The 22,794-nt window shown below is 38.5% G+C and overlaps 1 protein-coding gene across 1 annotated transcript in view; it reads right to left on the bottom strand.

Moving 5' to 3' along the window:
* Positions 1-517: 517 nt before the first annotated feature.
* Positions 518-22,794, bottom strand: part of LOC137633262 (peroxisomal targeting signal 2 receptor-like) — a 55,600-nt gene continuing 33,323 nt past the window's right edge. The window contains exons 5-8 of the mRNA XM_068365468.1: positions 11,241-11,349; positions 5,537-5,727; positions 4,948-5,033; positions 518-1,722 (exon numbers count right to left, since the gene is read on the bottom strand). Coding sequence (XP_068221569.1) covers positions 1,548-1,722; positions 4,948-5,033; positions 5,537-5,727; positions 11,241-11,349 — 561 coding nt within the window. The 3' untranslated portion in view covers positions 518-1,547. The remainder of the gene's footprint in view (positions 1,723-4,947; positions 5,034-5,536; positions 5,728-11,240; positions 11,350-22,794) is intronic.

Below are 22,794 nucleotides of genomic sequence, written 5' to 3'. Positions count from 1 at the left end.
ACTTGCTGTTTGGACTCTAACCTCTATTACACTATGAAAGATTGCTACAAGTGCATCCACTGGCCCAACTTGATCCATCTTCTCTTACGTTTTAAATGTCTATCACAAATCTCAGCTGAAACTGAAAGAAAATATCTTGTTTATAACCTTTAATCAACTTCAAATCACATTCTTGGCCATTGTAAAAATTACCAAATGAATAAAAATCTTCATCTAATAGCTATTCACATGCCATTTTGAAAATAAATATTCTAAAACAAAAAGGATACATGCCTTGATATTCTTGTTCTATCTACCAAACCGAAACAATAACTCACTATTCCCTAAATATAACCACAGTTCATTCGTTGTAGAGAGTCGTGCTGAGGTCGGTACATATTTTTGGCTGCATCGACGAAGTTATTTAGTTTTCCAGCTGTTAATGCACAGACACTGGTTCCAATAGCCCTCCACAGATGGTGTTGCAGGCCACTACCACACTAAGGGGGTGCATAAAACAGGGAAAAATTTCTTTTTTATTTCTTTATTTTAAACGTAAAACTGAAGCTTCAATTAGGTAAGCATGATAAACACCTGATGGGATTTAAAATAAGATAGTTTATAAGGATGAAGTAAATTAGATTTATACATAATTTGGTGATAACAGTACACTTTCCTCTAATGCTCATTCAAACTTCTCCAGAATTCCTCATATATATTTAGTTTTCATCAAACATTTTTCATATATAACCCTCATCCATATTAGGCACAAATTATCTTTCACTTAACCTCTAAACAAGGTTATAAATAGTAGATGGAGAATTGCATTACATAGAAGTTAGTATATAAGTGAACTCAAATTTCTTCATTTCAGCAACACAACAGGTCCAGTTATCCAGATGCCATAACATACCTGAGAAGAGTTCACAAGCCTAAGGGAAGGAATAAAACTTACTGAGTTTGTTCTTATCAAGTTTTACCAAGACAATTATTGATTAGGAAATTCAGATTGAAGAAAAGATAAAGAATTAGGCTTACTCAATATCAGATGAAGAACATCATGGCATACACTCAATATATACAACGACTAGGTGATAAGGGTGCAGAGTTTTGGCACATATAAAAGGGAACTCTCTAAAGAGAGAATGAATCATCCACCTTTCAACTACCACTTCATTAAATGAAGAAAATATCATAACAACATAACAGGAAAAAGCCACTACCAAATGGTAATAGGCATTTTAAACAATGAAAAGTCTTATCTATTATTCTGGAATAGACATGTAATCTTCAGCTAAATGTATAAGGACTAATATATAACGCTAGTGTATGCAACCCATAGAAAAGGATGGCTAAATATTTAGATACATAGGCACATGCACTCACACGCAGCTCCCCTCTCCCCAGGATACTACTTCTCCCTCTCCCCCTACCCAAAGGACGGGGAGAGCTGAGCTTGACCAGAAAAAAATATATATTTATATACTGTACATAGACATACACTTGCTCTTTAAAATATAGGGAGAAATGAGTATCCAAAAATATACAACAATTATATTATTTTGATATTAAGTAGACAAATTTTGTGGTGTTGGAGTAAATTTATAAATTCCAACCGTTTGGTCCCAAGCACAGTCGGCCACGAGCCCTTCCTCATGGTTTGAGAAATCTAAGCCATAAACAAATTCTGTGTGCTTTTGGTGAACTGCTATACAAGGAGCAGGCAGCTTGCAGTCCCACATTCTGAAAAGAAAGTAAAGCAGTCATAAATATGGGAAATGCTTCAATCTCTTTGTTTATACATCATATATTTCAAGAGTACAGTATTCTCTTTTCAACATACAGTATTGTACTATCTCCAAAAGTCACACTATAATATCAACAGATGTCTATCAATAGGTGGTTCTGTATTGCAGCAGAAACAACATATAAAATAGCACAACAAAAATTAGAGTAAGCATACAGACTACACTATATATAAATACTCAACCCATGGACTTTTAGTGACAAAAATTCTCACATATGATATATGATAATCATTAATTTTACTTAAAACTTCTACTCCTTTACTTAAAACTTCTACTTCACGCATTTCCAAGTAATTTTAGACAGAAAAAGTTTCATGAAGCAGTTTCAAGAACTTATACAGTACTGTAATCTATAGTTAAGATACTTCTGGACTTGTAATGTAAATCGAATACCCACTTTTTGTCACTTAATTATGATGTATATGCTTACATATTAATGTAAGATCAAAACAAGACTTAACTGCATGTACCATACGTAGGAAAATTATACATGTAGCATTTCTATGAATCACAGCTAAAAATATGAAGATTTCAAAAGGTATTCACTTTCCTTACAGGGCATTAGCTCTAAAATAAGAATAATCAGACAATCTTTACAGTAAACATTTATGAAAATCATGAAAACCACAAATTCATATTTAAACTACCTATGATTTTCTACTTATATTTTGTATTAATGAAAAGTTCATAACTTATCCCACAGGTTTATAAAAATAAATAAATTCTACAGAAAAATACAGACCATTCACTAAATCAATGGATAACCCAATACCCCTTTTTGGAGAGTAATGAACACAATGAGATACAGTATAAGTGTAGCTTAACCCCATATAAAAATATGAGACCCATCTCTCAAACAGTGTGTGTTTTTTTATAGGTACTATATCAGGGACATCAGAGGCAGGGAAACTTGACTAGTTATGAGAGATGAATCTACAGAGTCCCTGTTTAAATCTAAGCTACCATTAGGTTCTACATAAAAATCTAAACCTGAAATATTTTCCAAAGCCTTTAGTTTCACAATGGTTCAGGATACATAATAGTGACTTATAAGCATGAATAAATTTTCTATGACATTTTATCACTGATGTGATGACCACTTTTCCACATACAATGAAAAAGAATTCAACATTTCTTTCCAAACTGTGTATGCCCAAGAATCTGCAGTAAAAAGCTATAGTAAAGGGAACCTTAACATATGGCACAGCTTTGAATGCTTTCAATGCTTTCATTGTTGAGGAGTAACAATGTTGTCATATTTTCTCTAAATGATAATGTAAATGAAAACTAGTTTTTCCCTGAAGGGCCACACATAGAAATCCACAAGGGATGTCAGACAAAAAGAGAAAAATTGCAAATTCTAAGGTTAGAGCATACCTCACATAGAATTTAAGGAGACTTCTTATTTTCTCTTCAAAACCCCTTGGGAATGACCCATATGCTCTCATACTAAAAATTGTGGTTTACTACATTCATTTCAGCTCAACATTGGACATAATTTCATGCCAATGTAAGAAGATTTCTCATGAAGGAATTCAGCTTTTTCAGCAAAAACCCTCCTTAGGGGACTTTTTTTTAGAGTATTTTTCCTCTTGTTTTGAAGAAGAGGAAGTCTACAATTAACAATCCAATTGTAGAATCTTAACACCTATATAACAGCAGAGCTGTTGGCTTATCTAAAAACAAATTGATGACAAACGGCTGAAATTAGGCTAAGGGTAAAAAATTGTAGAGAGCAGTGCAGATTAGATGTAAGAGCTCTTGCCACTGGTTCCCACCCTCTTCTGAAGGACCAACTCTCTCCTGACCTTCACCAAGAGGCAAGTAATAATAGAATTGCTTGCTAAAACCATCAACAATGATTCAGATCTATGAAGTTGTGCCCACTAAACTAAGGTATTAGCTTAATCAATGTGAGGAGGATAGAGGGAACTTCTTTCCATCCAAAGTTAAGTATGGCCAGAAAATCCTGTTTATTTCCATAAATTATTATCTTTTTTTATTGATAACACTTCAGCCTTCAGAAAATTGTTTTCTATTACCTGGTAGACTGACATTGGAATGTCATCTAAGAAAGATTGATGGGTGTGAGGAAGTATATATAATACTATATTAACTATTTTCATTGATGTGCAGTCACTGTTACATTGCTGAATTTCATTTATCTGTAACAGGGCTTCTGATCAAAACTGACTAACATTATGTGTCAATGATTTGTTGCAATGTTTATTTTTCTGCACTTTCGATTAATGTCACAAATGCCCTTCTTGATCAATAACAAAACTTTCATTCATAATTATCTTGAAACCATGAGGGGAATATGTCGGAGAAACTCAGCATAATGCACAGTAGCAAAATATATCATTATTTGATATAAAATGGGAATGGATGCCAAGTGAACATCAATTGCTGAAATCTATCCTTTACAATACTTAATGTGAATTTGGTGTCTAAAATACATGATGTATGCCTACTTCTAACATATTCAGGTAAGATGTAACTAAACTATTAAGGGGAAGTTAAACATGACCACTGAGTTGCCTTTTCATTGTCTAAGAGGTAAAACCTGTAAAAAAAATAAGAATAAAATACTGGATACAAATTTGGAAATTCTAAAAATACCTGCTCAAATTTAATAACTTCCAATGAAAGGATTAAACATGTGAATTTGTGTATAAAAACTTGGTTGAGAAAAGCTAAAGAAAATAGTGACATGACAGAAAAAGCCAAGGACATCAATAGGACACCTAACAATCAATGAAACTAAGAATGCATGAGATGAGTGTACTTCATAATTTACTTTATACATGATTATATACTATTTCAGCTGTCGACAGAAAATTTACATATCCAACAATATTCTTCCATTTGGAAGGCTGAAACTGCTTGAAGTATGCAGACATTTAGTTAACTTAGAGATTACAACACTATATAATAATGGAAAAAAAGAGAACCACGGGGGAATAAACACTTGAGGTTTTGATATTTCACTAAATGTAAAGAAGCAGGCATCATTTCAAAATCTAAAGGGTGAGCAATCTCAGGCAATATAACATGCAATTTGATACAATCACAAGAAGGCGGACTTAATCTATCACTAATCTTAAAGAAAACCCCATACAACGTAGGTGAGAAAATTTGAAATACTTCATTACAATACCTTGTGGTGAAATCATAAGAGACACTAGCAAGTTTTGATTCCACAAATGGAGAATACTTTATTCTTCTCACTGGATACTCATGGCCCTGTAAATGTAAAAATCAAGACATGAAAATAAAATAAGTGATATATAACACACTAAAATAAATAGATATATACAGGTACAGGTATTTTCTTTATCACTCCCCACCAATTCTTGATTTGCCATGGTATAAGAAAGATAAAATTCAACTCTCTTTAAGGATTTGATACTACCTCCAATCCTGTTTTTTAACCACAATTAATATAGGTACCAATTTATAGCTGGAGGAATTTGTAGATACTAAGCCAGGAGGAGCAATCAACAAAATTAGTAAAGTGCTGCACCATCCAGGATGAGCAGCCAATTTGGCCGACTGCAGGTAACAAACCTTCAAATAAATCATGGTGCTTCTCTACTGTGTATAAAAATGTGAAAAAAAATCAAAATATTACATAGATAGCAAAAAACAAGTATTTGTTCACAAAAAAAAAATTCATAGTAAAATAACTTACGTGCACTATAGTTTTCAAAAACCTTAAACTAAGAGTGTTTGAATCTGTGACTTACCGGAAGTCTGAAAACAGGCTGCATAACATGTCGAAGATCCCAGACATTTATCACATTATCTGTGCCTGCAGTGGCAATGATATTTTTGTTATATTTACACCAGTCACATGTTAAAGCTTCTCCCTCACAAGCACGGAGAGTAATAGACGCCTTCCCATTCCGGACATTCCATATTCTAAGAGTTTTATCACCTGTTTAAAGAAATTAAATAAGATTTTCTCAATATTTTCCCATTAAGATTTTGGAACTCAATTCTCAATACACAGTCATTTATCATAATACTTATCTTTACATTGCAATCCTAAACTTTAAATACCAAACTTTTACTCATAGCTGAGCACTCTTTATGTCTTTTATTTGGAAAAAAAATTATGGTGTACTATAACTAAGAGATAAGGGATTAAAATGAGGAAAACCTTCTTACACTAAAGCCATAATTTAGCATACTACTATTCTGCCTTTTCACTAAAAAATTCTAAATGCAAATCTGAATTTTAATAAAAAAAAAATAATTCATATTGCTTCTTCTCTGGAAACTCAATTTTATCACCATTTACCACTAAAATATTTTTTCTTTTAATTTCCCATATTCTTTCTTTTTAATATACTTGTGCTCTTGTCAAGTAATAAGACAATCTAGCAGTTAATGACATGAAGTGAAGCGGAGCCTTGCCAGAAAATTTTTGCCTTTTCAACCTTGAAGATGAAACTATTCCCAATCTTCTCCTTCATCTCTTTCACCTCTGCAACAATGGTAGGGCTTTTGGTAATACTGGAGGATACTTATGAACACTATCGGTTTCAACGACAGGGGCAGGTAAGTTGTCCAGAAGAGGTAATAAGTACCAGTCCTTCGCTACCCAAGGCTTGGGCCCTTCTCTGCAAGGTTACCCAAGAACAAACCAGGCATCCCCTACTTGAGGAAGCAGTAGAGGAGGAATGCCAGTATAAAGATCCCTTTACACACTTTTCTGCTTCCCTTACTGAGATGGGGTTGGGGGCTTTTAAGGGAGACTGCCGGCCAATGCCGTTTTTCAAGGACAGGATTTTGACATTCATACTTCTTAATTAAATGACTTGGAACATTTCCAAACCGCATATGATCTTTGCCTCTGACTTTCCGTTTTGTGACACCAGTGCAATTTACCCTAAAAATAAGCGTTTCTCAAATTCTATCTCCTCCCTTCATGTCTAATATGAAGACCTGTGATTACTACCACATATTAACCTGATATAGACCTCCCATCAAATGAAGGTTTTTTTCTAAATGTAATTTATTTTTGCTATAAATGAATTTTTTCATTTTGATAAAAAATAAACCTATAAATTGGGGAAAAATAGAAAAGAAAAGAAACAAACATGGAATAAAGCATAATTTCATTGTTCTAAAGTGACTTTCTAGGTTATATACCAAATTTCAATGGTATAGCTTCAAAACTAAGAGAGAAGATAGACTTTAAAGATCAATAAGCATAGTTTTGAGATATGGCCATTTAAAGTATTTCTTTGTATTTTTATAAAAACAATATTAATAAACCATGATTATTATGAATTTTATATTCCTTTTTGGGTATCAATAAACAAAAACTATGATGTTTCTCATAACTTAATCATAAATAAAGATCCCTTTACCAAACAACTTGGTTCTTTAGGCTCCCGGTTACCCAATGCCTTTCCTATATGCTCTCTCTCTCTCTCTCTCTCTCTCTCTCTCTCTCTCTCTCTCTCTCTCTCTCTCTCTCTCTCTCTCTCTCTCTCTCTCTCTCTCTCTCTTTCATTAACTCAGCTTATATCGCTGATATATGCAAATATCAGAGCAAATTTTCTTCTTCTGTATGTTAGCAAGATGTTTTGATTGTCTTTTCCTCTTTGGCATGATGAAATTCTTCCCAAAACAAAGAAAAACAGATTTAAAACAAAGTGAATGTCAGAGGCAAACTTAAATCTGTACTCTCCCCCTCAAGGTTTCAGTTTGCACTGAAGTGAAGTGACTAAGCAGTAAGCACGCCTGTGTTCAAGACTCAAGCAATGTCTACAGATAACATTGCTCACAATTTGTTTGATATTAATGCATAATAATTATCAAAATTTACAATAACATAAGAAATACTGTACTGCATTTTCTTGTACGGATGAACATGATTGGCCTATTGAGTTAATTTTACCAACTATCCCATAACTATGAAAGTAAGAAGAATTTTGACGAAATATTTTATATACGCATTCTCCATTGCCATACAAAGCTCCTTGAATTTTTTTCAGGATTTTGCATTTTTCTCCTTATACCCTTGTATGTTGGTTTACCAGCCGACCACTTCCTAGTGGAAGTTGCAGGTCTTCTTGATCTGGGTCTAGAAAAAGTCAAGGTGACTTTCTTTCCCAACAATCCCGCAGACATGGCTGCACTTGAAGGTTTGTCTGCAGATGCCTTAGATGAGCCAGGGCCCTTGTATGTTGGTAGCAAGAGTGACATAGACCCCCACACCAAAGCTTTATGAAGTGTCAGGACTACCTCTGGACCAACTAGTTTTGAAATCGGAACACTTTTCAAAACCTCATTGGCCCACTGAAGATGGTGCCATGGTCACCACACCCAATTGGTTGTACTCATGAATGAGTGCAAGAACCTATGAAAAGGCAGATTCAAACTATGGATTCTCTGCTTCCATTTGGAGGCTTACAGGGCTAAGGGCCGGTGCCTTCGGGGCATGGGAATCCTCATTTCTCAAAAGGGATAAAGGGAAAGCAGTTTCCTCAGATCTACTCCCCCTAACAAATAAGAGTATTTTGTCTTGATGACAGAACCAGCATCATAATCAGGGGCCAATAAAGAACCAGGCTGGTTATCACTGACAAGAGTAAAACACAAAACAATGATTAACCAGAGAAGTACCCTCTTGTCTGTTGATTGTGGTGGAGAGTATGCTGCAGCTCTGTGCCATGAGCATAGGGCCGTATCACCTATGCCACAAACCAATGGCCACCAGCCATCCTCGAGAGATGAAGTTTTCTTAACTCAAGATACCAAAGATACCAAAACATAGAAGGGAGTAGAATTCCCCGGGAAGTTAGAAAAGGTGAAGGATGGCATCCAGATTCCTCCAACACCTGGCCGACAGCAAGAGCACATCTCAGGCCAGCTTGGTATCTGGGTAGTCAAGCCAGCCACCTGGGCCTCAGGAACCAAGGTCAATGAAAAACGCATGGGCAGCCAGCTTGGCTACTAGGGTAGTCAGGCTAGAGACCAGGTACCCGGCCTGAGGGAGCAACAGTATTAGGCCGTGACCCCAAAGCCCCAGAGGCTGGGGTGACAAGCACAGAGTGACATGCATAGGGTGGCAGACACAGGGTGACAGGCATAGGTTGACAGATACAGGGTGAAAAGTACAAGGGTAACAGACACTGGGATGAATGTCCCTAAAGCTAATCAGAGGGTACAGGCACTGAAACAATACACACAGGTTTACTGGCCCTGGAGCTTTCTTACTCCCTTCTGGATCTGGCACTTCAAATACCATTGCAGAGATCACCACTAGGGTTACTGACACTTGACTCCCCACTGAATCACTTGTGTCACTGACACTGTGGACATCAGGGTTGAAGTAGCTTTAGCTATCCACTCCCTCAAAATGACACCAAGGGCTGGCCTGCAAGACCTAAGAAAGGTAGGTCACTCATCTGCAGTCTGTAAGGATGATATTTCAGCATAAGTTGGGGGGTGGCACTTCCAATTCACCAAGCCTGAAAAAATTCCTGATGTAGATAAAAGTTTCTGCACCTAAAGTATACTCTCCAGGACCAAGCCAGAGACATACACCAAGAAGCTTCATTAAACAGTATACGCGATTGGAGTAAAAAGTACTAAACAGTCCCTCCAGCACTACCATGGGAATTGACAAGAATGACACCAGAGAAGATTTAGTCTTCTCGCTCTTCAAAGTTTATGCTGACCTTTATCGGGATCCCACAATCTATGCAGAACTCAACAAATGGGGATAATTATCATTATTATTATTATTAGTTAAGCTACAACCCTAGTTGGAAAAGCAAGATGCTATAAGGCCAAGGGCTCCAACAGGGAAAACTAGCGCAGTGAGAAAAGGTAATAAGGAAATAAATAAATAATATAAGAAGTAACAAACAATTAAAATAAAATATTTTAAAAACAATAACATTAAAACAGATATTTCATATATAAACTATAAAAAGACATGTCAGGCTCTTCAACATAAAAACATTTGCTGCAAGTTTGAACTCTTGAAGTTCCAATGATTCAACTACTAAATTAGGAAGATCCTTCCACAACTTGGAGAGTGAGGGGATCTATTAACAGTTTAGCACAAAACCAATGCAGTACCCAACCTACACTCATCTTCCTGCCTTGTTTCATTATTAACATGAAGCTTATATCAACAAATCAGACAAAGAAAGAATGGGTAAAAGCCTTGGATAGGACAAAAGAGTACCACCGTACTCACTGAGACCAAAGAAAAAAATTGGAGCTTTTTTAACAAGTGAGTGAGTGGCACTGCTTACCTATGTTTATCACCTGTCATTAAGTACCTTCTTAACGATTTTGACACCTGTTCGAGCTCTGCTAAAGACATTCCCTACTTTAAAGGTCGAATGGTTTGTATATGCGCAAGAACAAACAAGCATTGCACCATGCAGTCATTTTACAGAGAATAATCAAAGAAAGATATTGTTCATTCCTAAATGAATTTAGCCATGGACCACAAATCTCAAATGGCTGATATATTTTCCTACTTATGTGTTGGCACAATTGTCTTTTAAAAATCAAGCATATAAATAGCTCTTGAATTACAGGGGGATACAGAGTTCAATATTATAAAATTAATATTTGAAGGACTGATCACACTGACTCTTAAGCTTACAACTTCTATACACTACATTATATTTACGAAATGGTGCGTATGATATGACAACCAATATGACTGAAACAGAGATTGTAGCAAACTTAGGACATTCCTGAAAGCATTACCTTAACAGGTATCTAAAGAACAAGCAGGAAAAAATGGCATTATGATGAAGTTCAAGTACATTAAGTTGGGAGTAAGAGCTAATCATCCATCAGATTAAATGAGTTTAAATATACTAAGAAGACTTGACTGATTGAAGGCTCCCTAGATATAACAACAACCAATACAAAGAGAGAGATTTCTACATAAATGTGAAGAAGGTACATACTAAAAGATGTAAATGAAGCCCATAAAACTCAATCCAGCAACCTCAAGAAACAGACTTAGCCAGGTCCATGATACATTTTTTCAAGACATGTAGTTATTAACTATAAAATTTAAATTCTGATAGATCTGAAGGATCAAGTTTGGGGAGATATGATTACTCACTGAATGAACCATTATTTTTTTTAAGTACTATAGATTATGAGGCATCTATCTCTTTCTCTATCTTTATTGTGTCCTTCGTAGATCTATTCTCTCTCTGAATTTTTCAGCTCAGGGGTTAGGCTGTATTATTTCTTATAACTCACTACATCAATGGCTACCTTTAAATACCCCAGCACCTCATCCAATTATTTCAATTTAAAGATTATCTTAATTTTCATATCAGCTCCTTTCCTAAATATTTGCAGTCTTGGCTAAATTCTGTATGATACTGTTAATGCAAGGTTTTTTTTTACATAAAGAAGCACTATACTGTAGATAATTAATAACAAACTAACCTGACACAGATGCAATACACCCTGGGATATGAGGAGACCACATAGCCTGATACGCTAATGCTTCATGCCCTGATAATGTTATCAATGACCGTTCGCGATTTGGATCCCACTGAAAATTTAAATAAAATTTTACTTCCTCTAAAATGATGTAGTGTATTTTAGAATAAATATCATGCTTTATAAATAATGCACATGAATGTTACTTTACAAATGCTTATGCTGTTGATCTGACCATAGACTTAAGACTTAAATTGTTATTGATAGCTATTGAAGGGAAGGGTTCATTGAAAACTTAATGACATCAGCTACTATATTCATTGATGATACGACCTGAGTAAATGAAAGAGTGATACAGGAAGAAAAAAGATAGAAAGAAAACAGTACTGCATTATTTTTGTATATGCAGTGGGCACAGTGATGTACTACATTGTGAAAAATATAAAGAAGAGATTGATGAAGAATGCTAACAGTATAGGAGGGGACACTGAAGGAAAGTGGGAAAATACCATCAAAAGTGACAGATGAGTATTCAGGCAGAGGCTGCACATGGCAAAAGAAAATGAACTCATCCTACAGTACATTTATCCCATAATATTATGAGGGTGATAACAGCAGCAGTTAAGAGGGAAGAAGTGACATTCAAAACTTGGAAAAAATCCATCTCATATACTGTTGCCCTTATTTTCTGGCATTACCTCTGAAGCCAAGAAAATATGTAGGCTTGACAGGAAGGCAATTGGTGTAATACCGTTTGTTTGTAACTATTGTACAGCGCAAACATCATTTTCCTAGTTATTTTATATGCACATATACAAATTAAACTTCTCTGCTCTTGTACAAATGACAGAGTGAAAGTCGTAGGAATCTCAGAGTTCCTTAACAGAAGATCTCTGCCTACTGATATTCACTGTCAAGGTGCTAGAGTATTTGGTAATTTGAAATAAGGATTACTTATAAAAGTTCCTACTTTTACCATTCCCATAAAACACAACTATATGACAATGGGAATTTTAATTGGGAAAGTCTGTTTACTGTAAATAACTGAAAGTCACCAATGTTTCTTAACACCAAGGCTGAAGGTAAACTTAGATGGTATCAAAATGATTCCAAAATGAAAAATAAAGATACTGTATGAGGTAGATTGGCAAACACTATAGCTTCAAGCTACTGTATTGCAAAAGCTATAACCAAAATAATCAAATGTCTAAGTTACATAAAAAGTTAACTTATGTCAACTTTTAAGCAATATATATGTTTAAAGAAGTAACAGTAAACATAGGAAATATAAGAAATTTTGTGAACATTGAACAGAGTAATAGAACAATTCTGTTCGGGTCCAGAGGTGGTGATGTCTCACCATCAAAACTGACAAATCTTACAATAAAGGGATTTTGACGAAGGAAAAATTTATTTCTGAGGAGATACCTGTGACGCCCGGTGAAAAGGGTCCTTCTTATCTCTTTTCTGATATAAATACTTCCAAATATACCAGAGAAAGTTAAAGCATGGAATGCAGAGGTTACTACCCTCGCGCGAGCACCCAAAGGGTGTCGTGTATAAAGATAGGGCGTGTGAAAACCACTATTCACAGGTCGTCTTCCATTTAGATAAATCCTTCATCAAAAGGGGGAGCCGTAACAGCGGCACTAACCAAACTCACCTGATCCACCCACCGACGCCTGCCTCGAACGCCATCTACACATCCTTCTTTTGGAATCGTGTATGACGCTGTTATGAACCACCTTAATGGTTCAACAGGTTCTTTAAAAAAAATAAAAGAATTGGGACTGGAATGAACCGATGGACTGCAACAACCAAAGGGGTGGGTAAAACAGAAAATGCTCAAGTACCTTAACCTAGTTTATTTTACAAAAGAATTATACAAAAATAAATTATATACAATAATTACAAATGAGTACAGGTATTGGGAAGCACAGAGACATAAATGATCGTTACCATAAATTCAGATTAAAATTCAAAGTTTCAAATACAGTCGACTCAAAGTTAAAGTAAATAATAAACAATTAACAAAACACCGTAAACAGCAGCAATGAAAAATTAACAAGAGAATCTTCTCATTATTACACTGGTTCCTCCAACACACAAACATTCATAAACAATCCCTGATCCTCGAGGACGTCCATCGAACACTGCGGAAACTACCACGACAGTGTCGATACGACAGCCACTTTGCTGCCACCGAAGAACAACGCTTCCAAACCATCTCGACCTCGAGGACTAGGTTGAGGACAAGTCACCACCAACTAGGAGACACTCCAAAGCTGCGCCCGCTGCTCCTTCTCGGCTGCATTACGAGAAACGGTCCCTCTGGCTTCCCAAACCTGACTAAAGCATGTCACTCACAACGTGACCAAAGTAAACAAAGACCCCCACCTAAATAAAGAAAAGGGCAGTTACAAAAAAATTGAAACTAGGTTGTTTGACAGTCAAACAACCTAACACCTCCACACTCAAAAAAAAAAAAAAAAATTCAAAAATTTTTTTCTTTTCAAATCACACTCTCACCCACCCCCAAAGAAGTCACAGAACCATCAGCCCAAAACAGAACCAATCCTGGCAAGGTCGCCAATGTTATGAACCACCTTAATGGTTCAACAGGTTCTTTAAAAAAAATAAAAGAATTGGGACTGGAATGAACCGATGGACTGCAACAACCAAAGGGGTGGGTAAAACAGAAAATGCTCAAGTACCTTAACCTAGTTTATTTTACAAAAGAATTATACAAAAATAAATTATATACAATAATTACAAATGAGTACAGGTATTGGGAAGCACAGAGACATAAATGATCGTTACCATAAATTCAGATTAAAATTCAAAGTTTCAAATACAGTCGACTCAAAGTTAAAGTAAATAATAAACAATTAACAAAACACCGTAAACAGCAGCAATGAAAAATTAACAAGAGAATCTTCTCATTATTACACTGGTTCCTCCAACACACAAACATTCATAAACAATCCCTGATCCTCGAGGACGTCCATCGAACACTGCGGAAACTACCACGACAGTGTCGATACGACAGCCACTTTGCTGCCACCGAAGAACAACGCTTCCAAACCATCTCGACCTCGAGGACTAGGTTGAGGACAAGTCACCACCAACTAGGAGACACTCCAAAGCTGCGCCCGCTGCTCCTTCTCGGCTGCATTACGAGAAACGGTCCCTCTGGCTTCCCAAACCTGACTAAAGCATGTCACTCACAACGTGACCAAAGTAAACAAAGACCCCCACCTAAATAAAGAAAAGGGCAGTTACAAAAAAATTGAAACTAGGTTGTTTGACAGTCAAACAACCTAACAGACGCTTACCCTGTTTTTGTGCTCTCGTTTTTTGGCTGTTTTGTGGATTTCTTCGCCATGGCTGAAGCTCTCCTTACTCCTACGCCAATGTTAAGTACTGATGGATTATCATTATAATTATTTACATATACAGTATATATGATTATCATTGTTATATGTACCTTTATTGCTAATACACATTTAGCATATATGTTGTGTTAGGAATACATGTATGCAAGTATTCTTGTTTATTGGAGCATAGGGAATACTATGTAGCATTTATATAATCTAATGTGGCATGCATTTCATATTTTAATTATCTGGTATTATTGCAAGCAGTCTTTCCCGTAGCCTGCCACTGTTCACAGCTCCTCCAGTGTATTACGTTTATTTTGATTATTTTCACTTATTATATGGCTTAAGAACTTACGAAAGTGTTTCTGTGAAAACCTTATTTACTTTATACCTAATGATAACTAAGATGGCGCAGTGATTGATTTGCCATAAGTGAATTTCGATCATTTAGTGAACTTATCCAACCGGCATAGACAATGCAAGAAGTGTTCATCGTAACCAAGTTACAGTAGTTAGCAGTTGTGAACCAGAACTTCGTTTGGATGTATACACTGGCAGTGACTTTTTATGTGATTACAGTGACTCTATATAAAGCTGTGTTTATTCTAGCAATCTGAGATTAGGGCTAATGTGCGTCGGCCATCTGCAGAGGCCGGAACAAGAGCGTCACATTCATACTCAGCTGCGTTCGAGGGGAGACTAACGGCTCTCGCTGTGCATGCAACAGCCACGGCAGTCACAGTGTTACCAGATACAGCATAGCTTTGTTGCCTCGAGCTATTGTACTCGGTGATTGGCTACCGTTTGTGACGTCATTGTGACGTTACCACTGACGGCATTGAGTGATATTTTCTCTTGGATTTCGTGAGATTTTTCTATTTATGCCGCCGAAACACGATAAAGGAAGGAGACCAAAGACTTCTGAGGCTTCTCCCCCATCATCCCCAACCCCAACTGACATGACGTCATCTCCAACGCATTCAAGATCTACTTCTCCTTCATCAACCCCTTCAACCATGGATTTTATCAGCAAAATGTTTGAATACATGGATAAAAAAGATGAAGAAAGAAGAAAACAGGATGAAGAAAGAAGAAAACAGGATGAAGAAAGAAGAAAAGAAGACAATGTCAGACATCAGGAAGAATTCAAAGCATTAATTGAGGCTATGACTGGTCCGAGGCATACCCTACCCCAAGCAAGTGGTATAGGGCCCCCTACCCCAGCACCATCGTCTGCAAGTGTTCTCCAAGTGCCTAATTCAGCTGTGCAGACACCTAAGGTGACAGTAAATTTGCCTCCACCATTAACCCATGATGTTACTTATAGGCAATACACAGAATGGAAGCAGAGATGGAAGGATTATGCTGTTATGGTAGATTTGGATAATTTACCTCAACCTAAGCAGTTGATACAGCTAAGGGCATGTCTCAGTGTTGAGATGAGACGCTTATTAGAACACAATTTGGGTATTCCACCAGACTCAACTATGCTTTTGGATGATGTTTTATCTCATATCAAAACTTATATAAAGGGTCAGCAGAATGAAGCACTTCGTCGGTTAGCTTTTACTCAATGCAAGCAAGCAGAAGGCGAGTCATTAACAGATTTTTTTGTTCGTTTACAACAGCTTTCAGAGGAGGTTGATTTATGTAAAGGCGTTAACTGTGTGGAGGCCCAAATGAAAAATGCTATTTTGGTTGGCATAAGGAATGAAGAACTCACCAAGAAGCTCATTAGTATGCCTACAACAACAACACTTGAGGAAGTGAAGCTGACTTGCAGGGCTTTTGAGGCTGCAAAGAAGACAACGACGGAGCTTAAAGCTCCACAGACTTCAGTGCGTGCCGTGTCAAACTACAAGAAGTTAAAGAAGGCATTTGCTAAACCGGAGCAACTTAAGAAAATTCATCAGCAAGAGAAAACTCCTTCTTCAGGTAGCAGATGCAAGAATTGTGGTCAACAGCATAATAGTGACACATGTAAGGCAGTATCCCACAAGTGCAGGAACTGTGCTAAAACTGGCCATTTCCCTTATACTGCCGCATGTCCCGCATTGGCTAAGAGTGCCAAATTTGCCATAAATTTGGCCACTATGATGTTTGTTGTGCACAGAAAAAGTCAAAGGGACCAAGGGAGTCGAAAGATTTAAAGGAAACCAAGTTGAACACCGTCAAGATATCTTCTCCAGCCATTCGTTCAGTTAATTTACGTCCCCTAAGTTGTCCCTCACCACCTATCAATTTACATGTCACATATGGCAGTAAATCTGGGAAGATCAATGTTATCCCTGATACTGGTGCAGATACCACTGTTTTTGGAGTGCAACACTTACAAGCATTGGGCATTGATGTCAAGGAATTGTCTTCGCCCCCTGAGTTGCAGTTTTTTTCCAACGCCGATGGATCACCCATGGAAGGTAACGTATTGGGATCAATGGAGGCCGTCATGACTTATGGTGATATCTCATACAAGGGGTATATTGATGTTCTTAGTTCTCTCCCAACACCATTACTGTGTTATGATGCCCTCCGCCACCTAAGGATCATTCCCTGGGACTTCCCACGTCAAATGCAAGAGAGGAAACTTAGCAGGACTTCAGCAGGAACCAGTCAGGTCCCAGTCAGCCAAGTTAATACATGTGATCAAATGTCCGTTGTTCCTCCACCTCCAGCCACATCCTCACCTGAGGAAGCCAGGCAATACTTTCTTAAGGAATATAGCGATGTGCTAATGACAAAGGAGCAGTTTCATCAAGGAGCACAACTCAAGCCAATGACTGGACCACCTATGCGTATTCACCTGAAAGAGGATGTGAAACCCTTTGCTATCTACACTCCGCGTCTTATACCACTAGCCTTTCAAGAGGACGTCAAGACCAAGTTGGAGACAATGGTAGCACAAGGCATCATTGAACCTGTTGGGGATCAACCATCCCCATGGTGTCACCCCTTAGTGGTCGTGGCCAAACCTACAGGTGGTGTTCGTGTCACCACAGATTTAAGCAAGTTAAATTCACAGGTTTTAAGGCCTGCACATCCTTCACCATCACCATTTAGTGCAATCAGGAGTATTGATCCTAATTCAAGGTATTTCTCCACCATGGATGCATTGTGTGGGTACTGGCAGATCCCACTAGCAGAGGAAGACCAAGCCCTTACAACATTCATCACGCCTTACGGTCGGTATCGCTATCGTCGTTCACCCATGGGATTCAGCGCTTCAGGAGATGCCTACTGCAGGAGAGGCGATATCGCTCTTCAGGGCATCCAACATTGTGTCAAGGTTGTGGATGATATCCTTGTATATGATAAGGATTATTATTCTCACTTATGCAGGCTCAACAAAGTTTTGTCTCGCTGTAGGACTCACGGTATTACTTTAAATGCAGAAAAGTTTGTTATTGCTAGCCCTACTGTATCTTTTTGTGGGTATATGTTATCTGAAAATGGAATTGCAGCAGACAAGGAGAAAGTTCGAGCTATATCAGAGTTCCCAAAGCCAGCAAATCTGACAGATTTAAGGTCATTCATGGGCCTTACTAACCAATTAACAGAATTTTCACCTGATCTTGCAGCTGCAGCAGATCCGCTTCGGCCGCTAATGAGCCCTAAGAGATCCTTCACGTGGACAGCAGATCATGATGCCGCATTTGCCAGTGTTAAAGAGTCTCTCTCTCAGCCACCTGTGCTGGCTCATTTCGACCCTACCTGCCCCACCGTACTACAAACGGATGCTTCTCGTTTATATGGTTTAGGATACGCACTTCTACAAGACCATGGAGAAGGCCGTTTCCGCATGGTCCAGTGTGGTTCAAGATTTTTGGCCGATGCAGAAACTAGGTGGGCCACCATTGAGCTAGAATGTTTAGCTTCAGTTTGGGCTATGAATAAATGTCGCCATTACTTACTTGGATTGCCCCATTTCACATTGGTGACTGACCATAGACCCCTGATACCCATCTTGAATACATATACATTGGATGCAATAGAAAACACACGTATTCAGCGTCTGAAAGAGAAAATTTCACCCTATATCTTCACTGCAGTATGGCGGAAAGGCAAGGAACATTGCATCCCTGATGCCCTTTCACGTTCCCCTGTGAGCCACCCAACGTCCGAAGATGATATGTTAAATAGTGAAACCCATCTTTCCCTCAGGAGTGTAGTAGCCAAGACTGTGGATGCAATTTCAGATGTGAAGACATCAGATACACAAGATCTTATTTTGGAAGAGATTCGCACTGCAGCACGTGAGGACCCCTCGTACACAAGACTCCTCCAGAACGTTGCCAACGGCTTCCCCAGTCACCGCTACAATCTCCACAATGGAAAATAAGGGAGGATTTATACACCGATGATGACCTTGTCCTGTATGGTAGCCGAATAGTAATTCCCTTAGCTATGCGACGCAGCATTTTAAGACGCCTTCATGACAGCCATTGTGGAGTGGAGGCGACTAAGCGCCGGGCTAAGCAGACTGTATATTGGCCTGGTATTAATTCAGACATAGCAAATACTGTCCATGCCTGTGAGCCATGTCAGATAATGCAGCCAAGCCAACAGCAGGAACCACTATTATGCAACGAAAACCCCTATCGTCCTCAGTATCGGCTGATTTCTTCAGTGTTGCTGGGAAATCTTTCCTGGTGTATGTTGACAGACTATCTGGATGGCCTGTAGTTGTAAAATTTGGTACCAATACTACAGCGGAAGTAACAACACGACACTTCAGTCACATCTTCCGAGACTTAGGTGTTCCAGTAAGGCTGAGGACAGATGGTGGACCTCAGTTCACCAGCTCAGAATTCAAGAATTTTCTAACCCGATGGGGTGTTCAACATGTGATATCCACACCTTACTATCCCCAAAGTAATGGCCATGCCGAAGCAGCCGTGAAGAAGGTCAAACATTTTATCCTAAAAGTAGCACCTTCTGGGAACATCGACACCGAAGATTTCGACAAAGGATTATTGGAAATACGGAATACTCCTAACTATGCTGGCCTTTCTCCAGCGCAGATATTATATGGCCAAGCCCTTCGATCATGCATCCCAGCCCATGCATCATCGTTCAAGCAGGAGTGCCAAGAAAAAGCAAATGAATATGACCTTCGTGTAGCATCACGTACAGAAGCAGCCAAAATAAGGTACGACAGCCGTGCACACCCTTTGGAACCACTAAAGCTCAATGATAATGTCCGTATCCAAGACCCTATCTCCAAGCGATGGGATAAGACTGGCATTATTATGGGCATCGGTAGGTCACGAGACTACCATGTGAAGTTACCCTCAGGAAGAATATTATGGCGTAACCGCCGTTTCTTACGCCCTGTACCTCATTCTCCTTCACATTTGCCTGACGAGACACAGCAATCTCCAAAGAAGAAGGATGTTGTCCCTGCTACTAGTCAACAACAGCAAAGTGGCACTCAAGCTGAGTATCGGCATTCACCGAGACGCCATACCCGTTCATATAGCTCATTGAACGCAAAGGGGAGGGGGAGGTGATGGATTATCATTATAATTATTTACATATACAGTATATATGATTATCATTGTTATATGTACCTTTATTGCTAATACACATTTAGCATATATGTTGTGTTAGGAATACATGTATGCAAGTATTCTTGTTTATTGGAGCATAGGGAATACTATGTAGCATTTATATAATCTAATGTGGCATGCATTTCATATTTTAATTATCTGGTATTATTGCAAGCAGTCTTTCCCGTAGCCTGCCACTGTTCACAGCTCCTCCAGTGTATTACGTTTATTTTGATTATTTTCACTTATTATATGGCTTAAGAACTTACGAAAGTGTTTCTGTGAAAACCTTATTTACTTTATATCTAATGATAACTAAGAAGTACCATAGATTGTTTTAACATTACTTTTAGTACCGGGCATGTTCTTTTTAATTAATAGGAAGTGTTTTAGTGCGTTCGGCTTTATGCCTTCCCGCGGCCCTCGCGGCCATTGTTGTTGTTTACGCTCAGTACGTTTCAGTTTGCTTGATTTGTTGCCCTTAGGTACTTTTGTCATTCTAGGTTCTTTTTAATCTTATACTAGATTATGGGCCTTGTGCCACTTATTTTGAACCGATTTATATTATCTTTTGGTACTTATTAGTCATTTCCGAGTCCGTATCTTATGTTAACGAAGAATAGCGTTCGGGGTTTTATTACAGTTTAGTTACCACCACCTTGTTGGCATCTTTCGTTATGATTCACCATACTTTTTGCCTGGTTATTACCTCCCCCTTTTTGCTATTCTTTGTTACATTTCATTATTATTATTATTTTTCACGGACAGATGTGTTTTATGTATTTTTGGGTTCGTGTTATTTTAGATTGATCGTTGTAACCGCCGAGTGCGAGAAGCTGGAGTTCCCGTTTTCTTTCACACAGACTCGGGTTCTCCCTCTCTCTATCTCCCCCTTCTGGGATTTTCTTCGTCTTAGACGAGTTTTTAATATTACCAGGTTACTGTACTTCGTTCTTTCTTCCTTTATAGGTTAGTGTGGTTTTATTTTTAGATCCTGTTTGTGTTAGAGTCTCTTATTATAGGTTAGTTGGCCTTCCTTGAGCCGCCTCCCGTTCCCCCTCCCCCTAGTCCCACCCTCTCCCCGCTCCGGCCTGGGAGTCGGGTCAGGACCTCCATCGAACTCCGCCATGAGTTTTCACTACTATGAGCTGGGAACACTTACTTTCCTATTAATCTAGTGCGCCCCTTCGGCAGGGAATCCTTCCCTCGTTGGCCCTCCGCACCTTGACTCCGGCTACGGCCCCCCCTGGTTTCACACGACAATCACATTTATCTCCGCCCCCCCCCCCCCCCCCCCTTTGTTCTCTTCTCCGGTAGTCACCTACCGGTAATCTTTTCGGAGATCAGGTTAATTAATTCCTTTTACTTTTTGTCACCTACATGTATTAAGGATCTTCTCCCCCCACCCCGGGCCTCCGTCTCACTACGGAGCTCTCCCATACCACTATGCCTTACGATTCTATCAGTAATTACTTAGGAGCTTCGGCTCCCCTATATGCACGATATCTCTCCGGTCTACTGCGGAGTATACTCTCATATTTTTTATCATTGTAGTAATTACGGCGGAGCTCCGGCTCCTTATATTACACGAACCCATCCCTTCACATCACCTAGAATCTCCCTTATCCATAGCTTTACTTATTATCATTATTAAGTTAAGTTAAAGCCTCCGGGAGACTTTGTACTTATTTAACTTTTTTATTACAGAAAGTTCGCTGTGCCGCCAAGGGCTGCTCTGCAACCTTTTTGGATCCGGTAGGCCATGATGTCTGCCGGTCACATGCCCACTGCGCGATATCCTTTGTCCGGGAAGCTGGCCAGCCCTCTAACATGGTCTGGTTCCCGGAGGCGTGCACGCTCTGCTATGAGCTTTCATCTATTCTCCTCAATGATGATGTAAGATTTCTCAATTTTCTCATTCATGCTAATATTATATTGAGGCTCAGCTTGTTATATAGATGTTTTCTCTTAGTAATCTTGATATTCATAGGAGTTTACCTTATGTCGTTCTAAAGTTACTCCCCTTTTCCAGGCTGACGAGGATTCGCTCCGGACGGCCAAAACCAGCCTCCGGACTTGGGTATCTGGTTTTGGGAGGAACGCCCCAACTGGTTGCCCTTACCTCCTCGACGCAGACATGGCCTCCCGGCTGTTTCCGGGTTCGTCCTCAATAATGTGTATTTTTCCTATCCATGTAAACCTAAGGCCTTTATTAGAAGCTGGAAACTGCCGTTAAAACTTTTGACGATGTAGTAGTAGCTAGCGGGTGGCGTAACCTTCACTTTGACCTCGACCTAAGATAAGTGGAGTGGTTAAGACGAGCAATGTAACTTAAAGGTCTCAGGATGGTATAAAAGAAAAATACAAATTACTTAACAAATTTGTGATTTGTTCCTAAATGTAATACAAACCTTCGACCTTTAATAAGAGACTCATCCTTAGGAAGGAAGAAGTCCCTCAAACCAATCTGGCTGGTTTACTAATCCAGGAAATACTAATGCATTTTGGTCTTGGAGAAGAGCAAAAGTGACTACTCCAGTCAGCCTCCAAATATCTTAAGCATGAAAATAATGCAAGTGTTAGGCTAGGTCCCTACCAAGAGACTGGTAGAGAGCCGTGAAAGAGCCTATA

The sequence above is a fragment of the Palaemon carinicauda genome, chromosome 42 (genome assembly GCF_036898095.1).
Source record: "Palaemon carinicauda isolate YSFRI2023 chromosome 42, ASM3689809v2, whole genome shotgun sequence".
NCBI lineage: Eukaryota > Metazoa > Arthropoda > Malacostraca > Decapoda > Palaemonidae > Palaemon > Palaemon carinicauda.
Note: the sequence above shows the minus strand (reverse complement) of the source record. Positions and strands in the feature narration are given on the sequence as shown.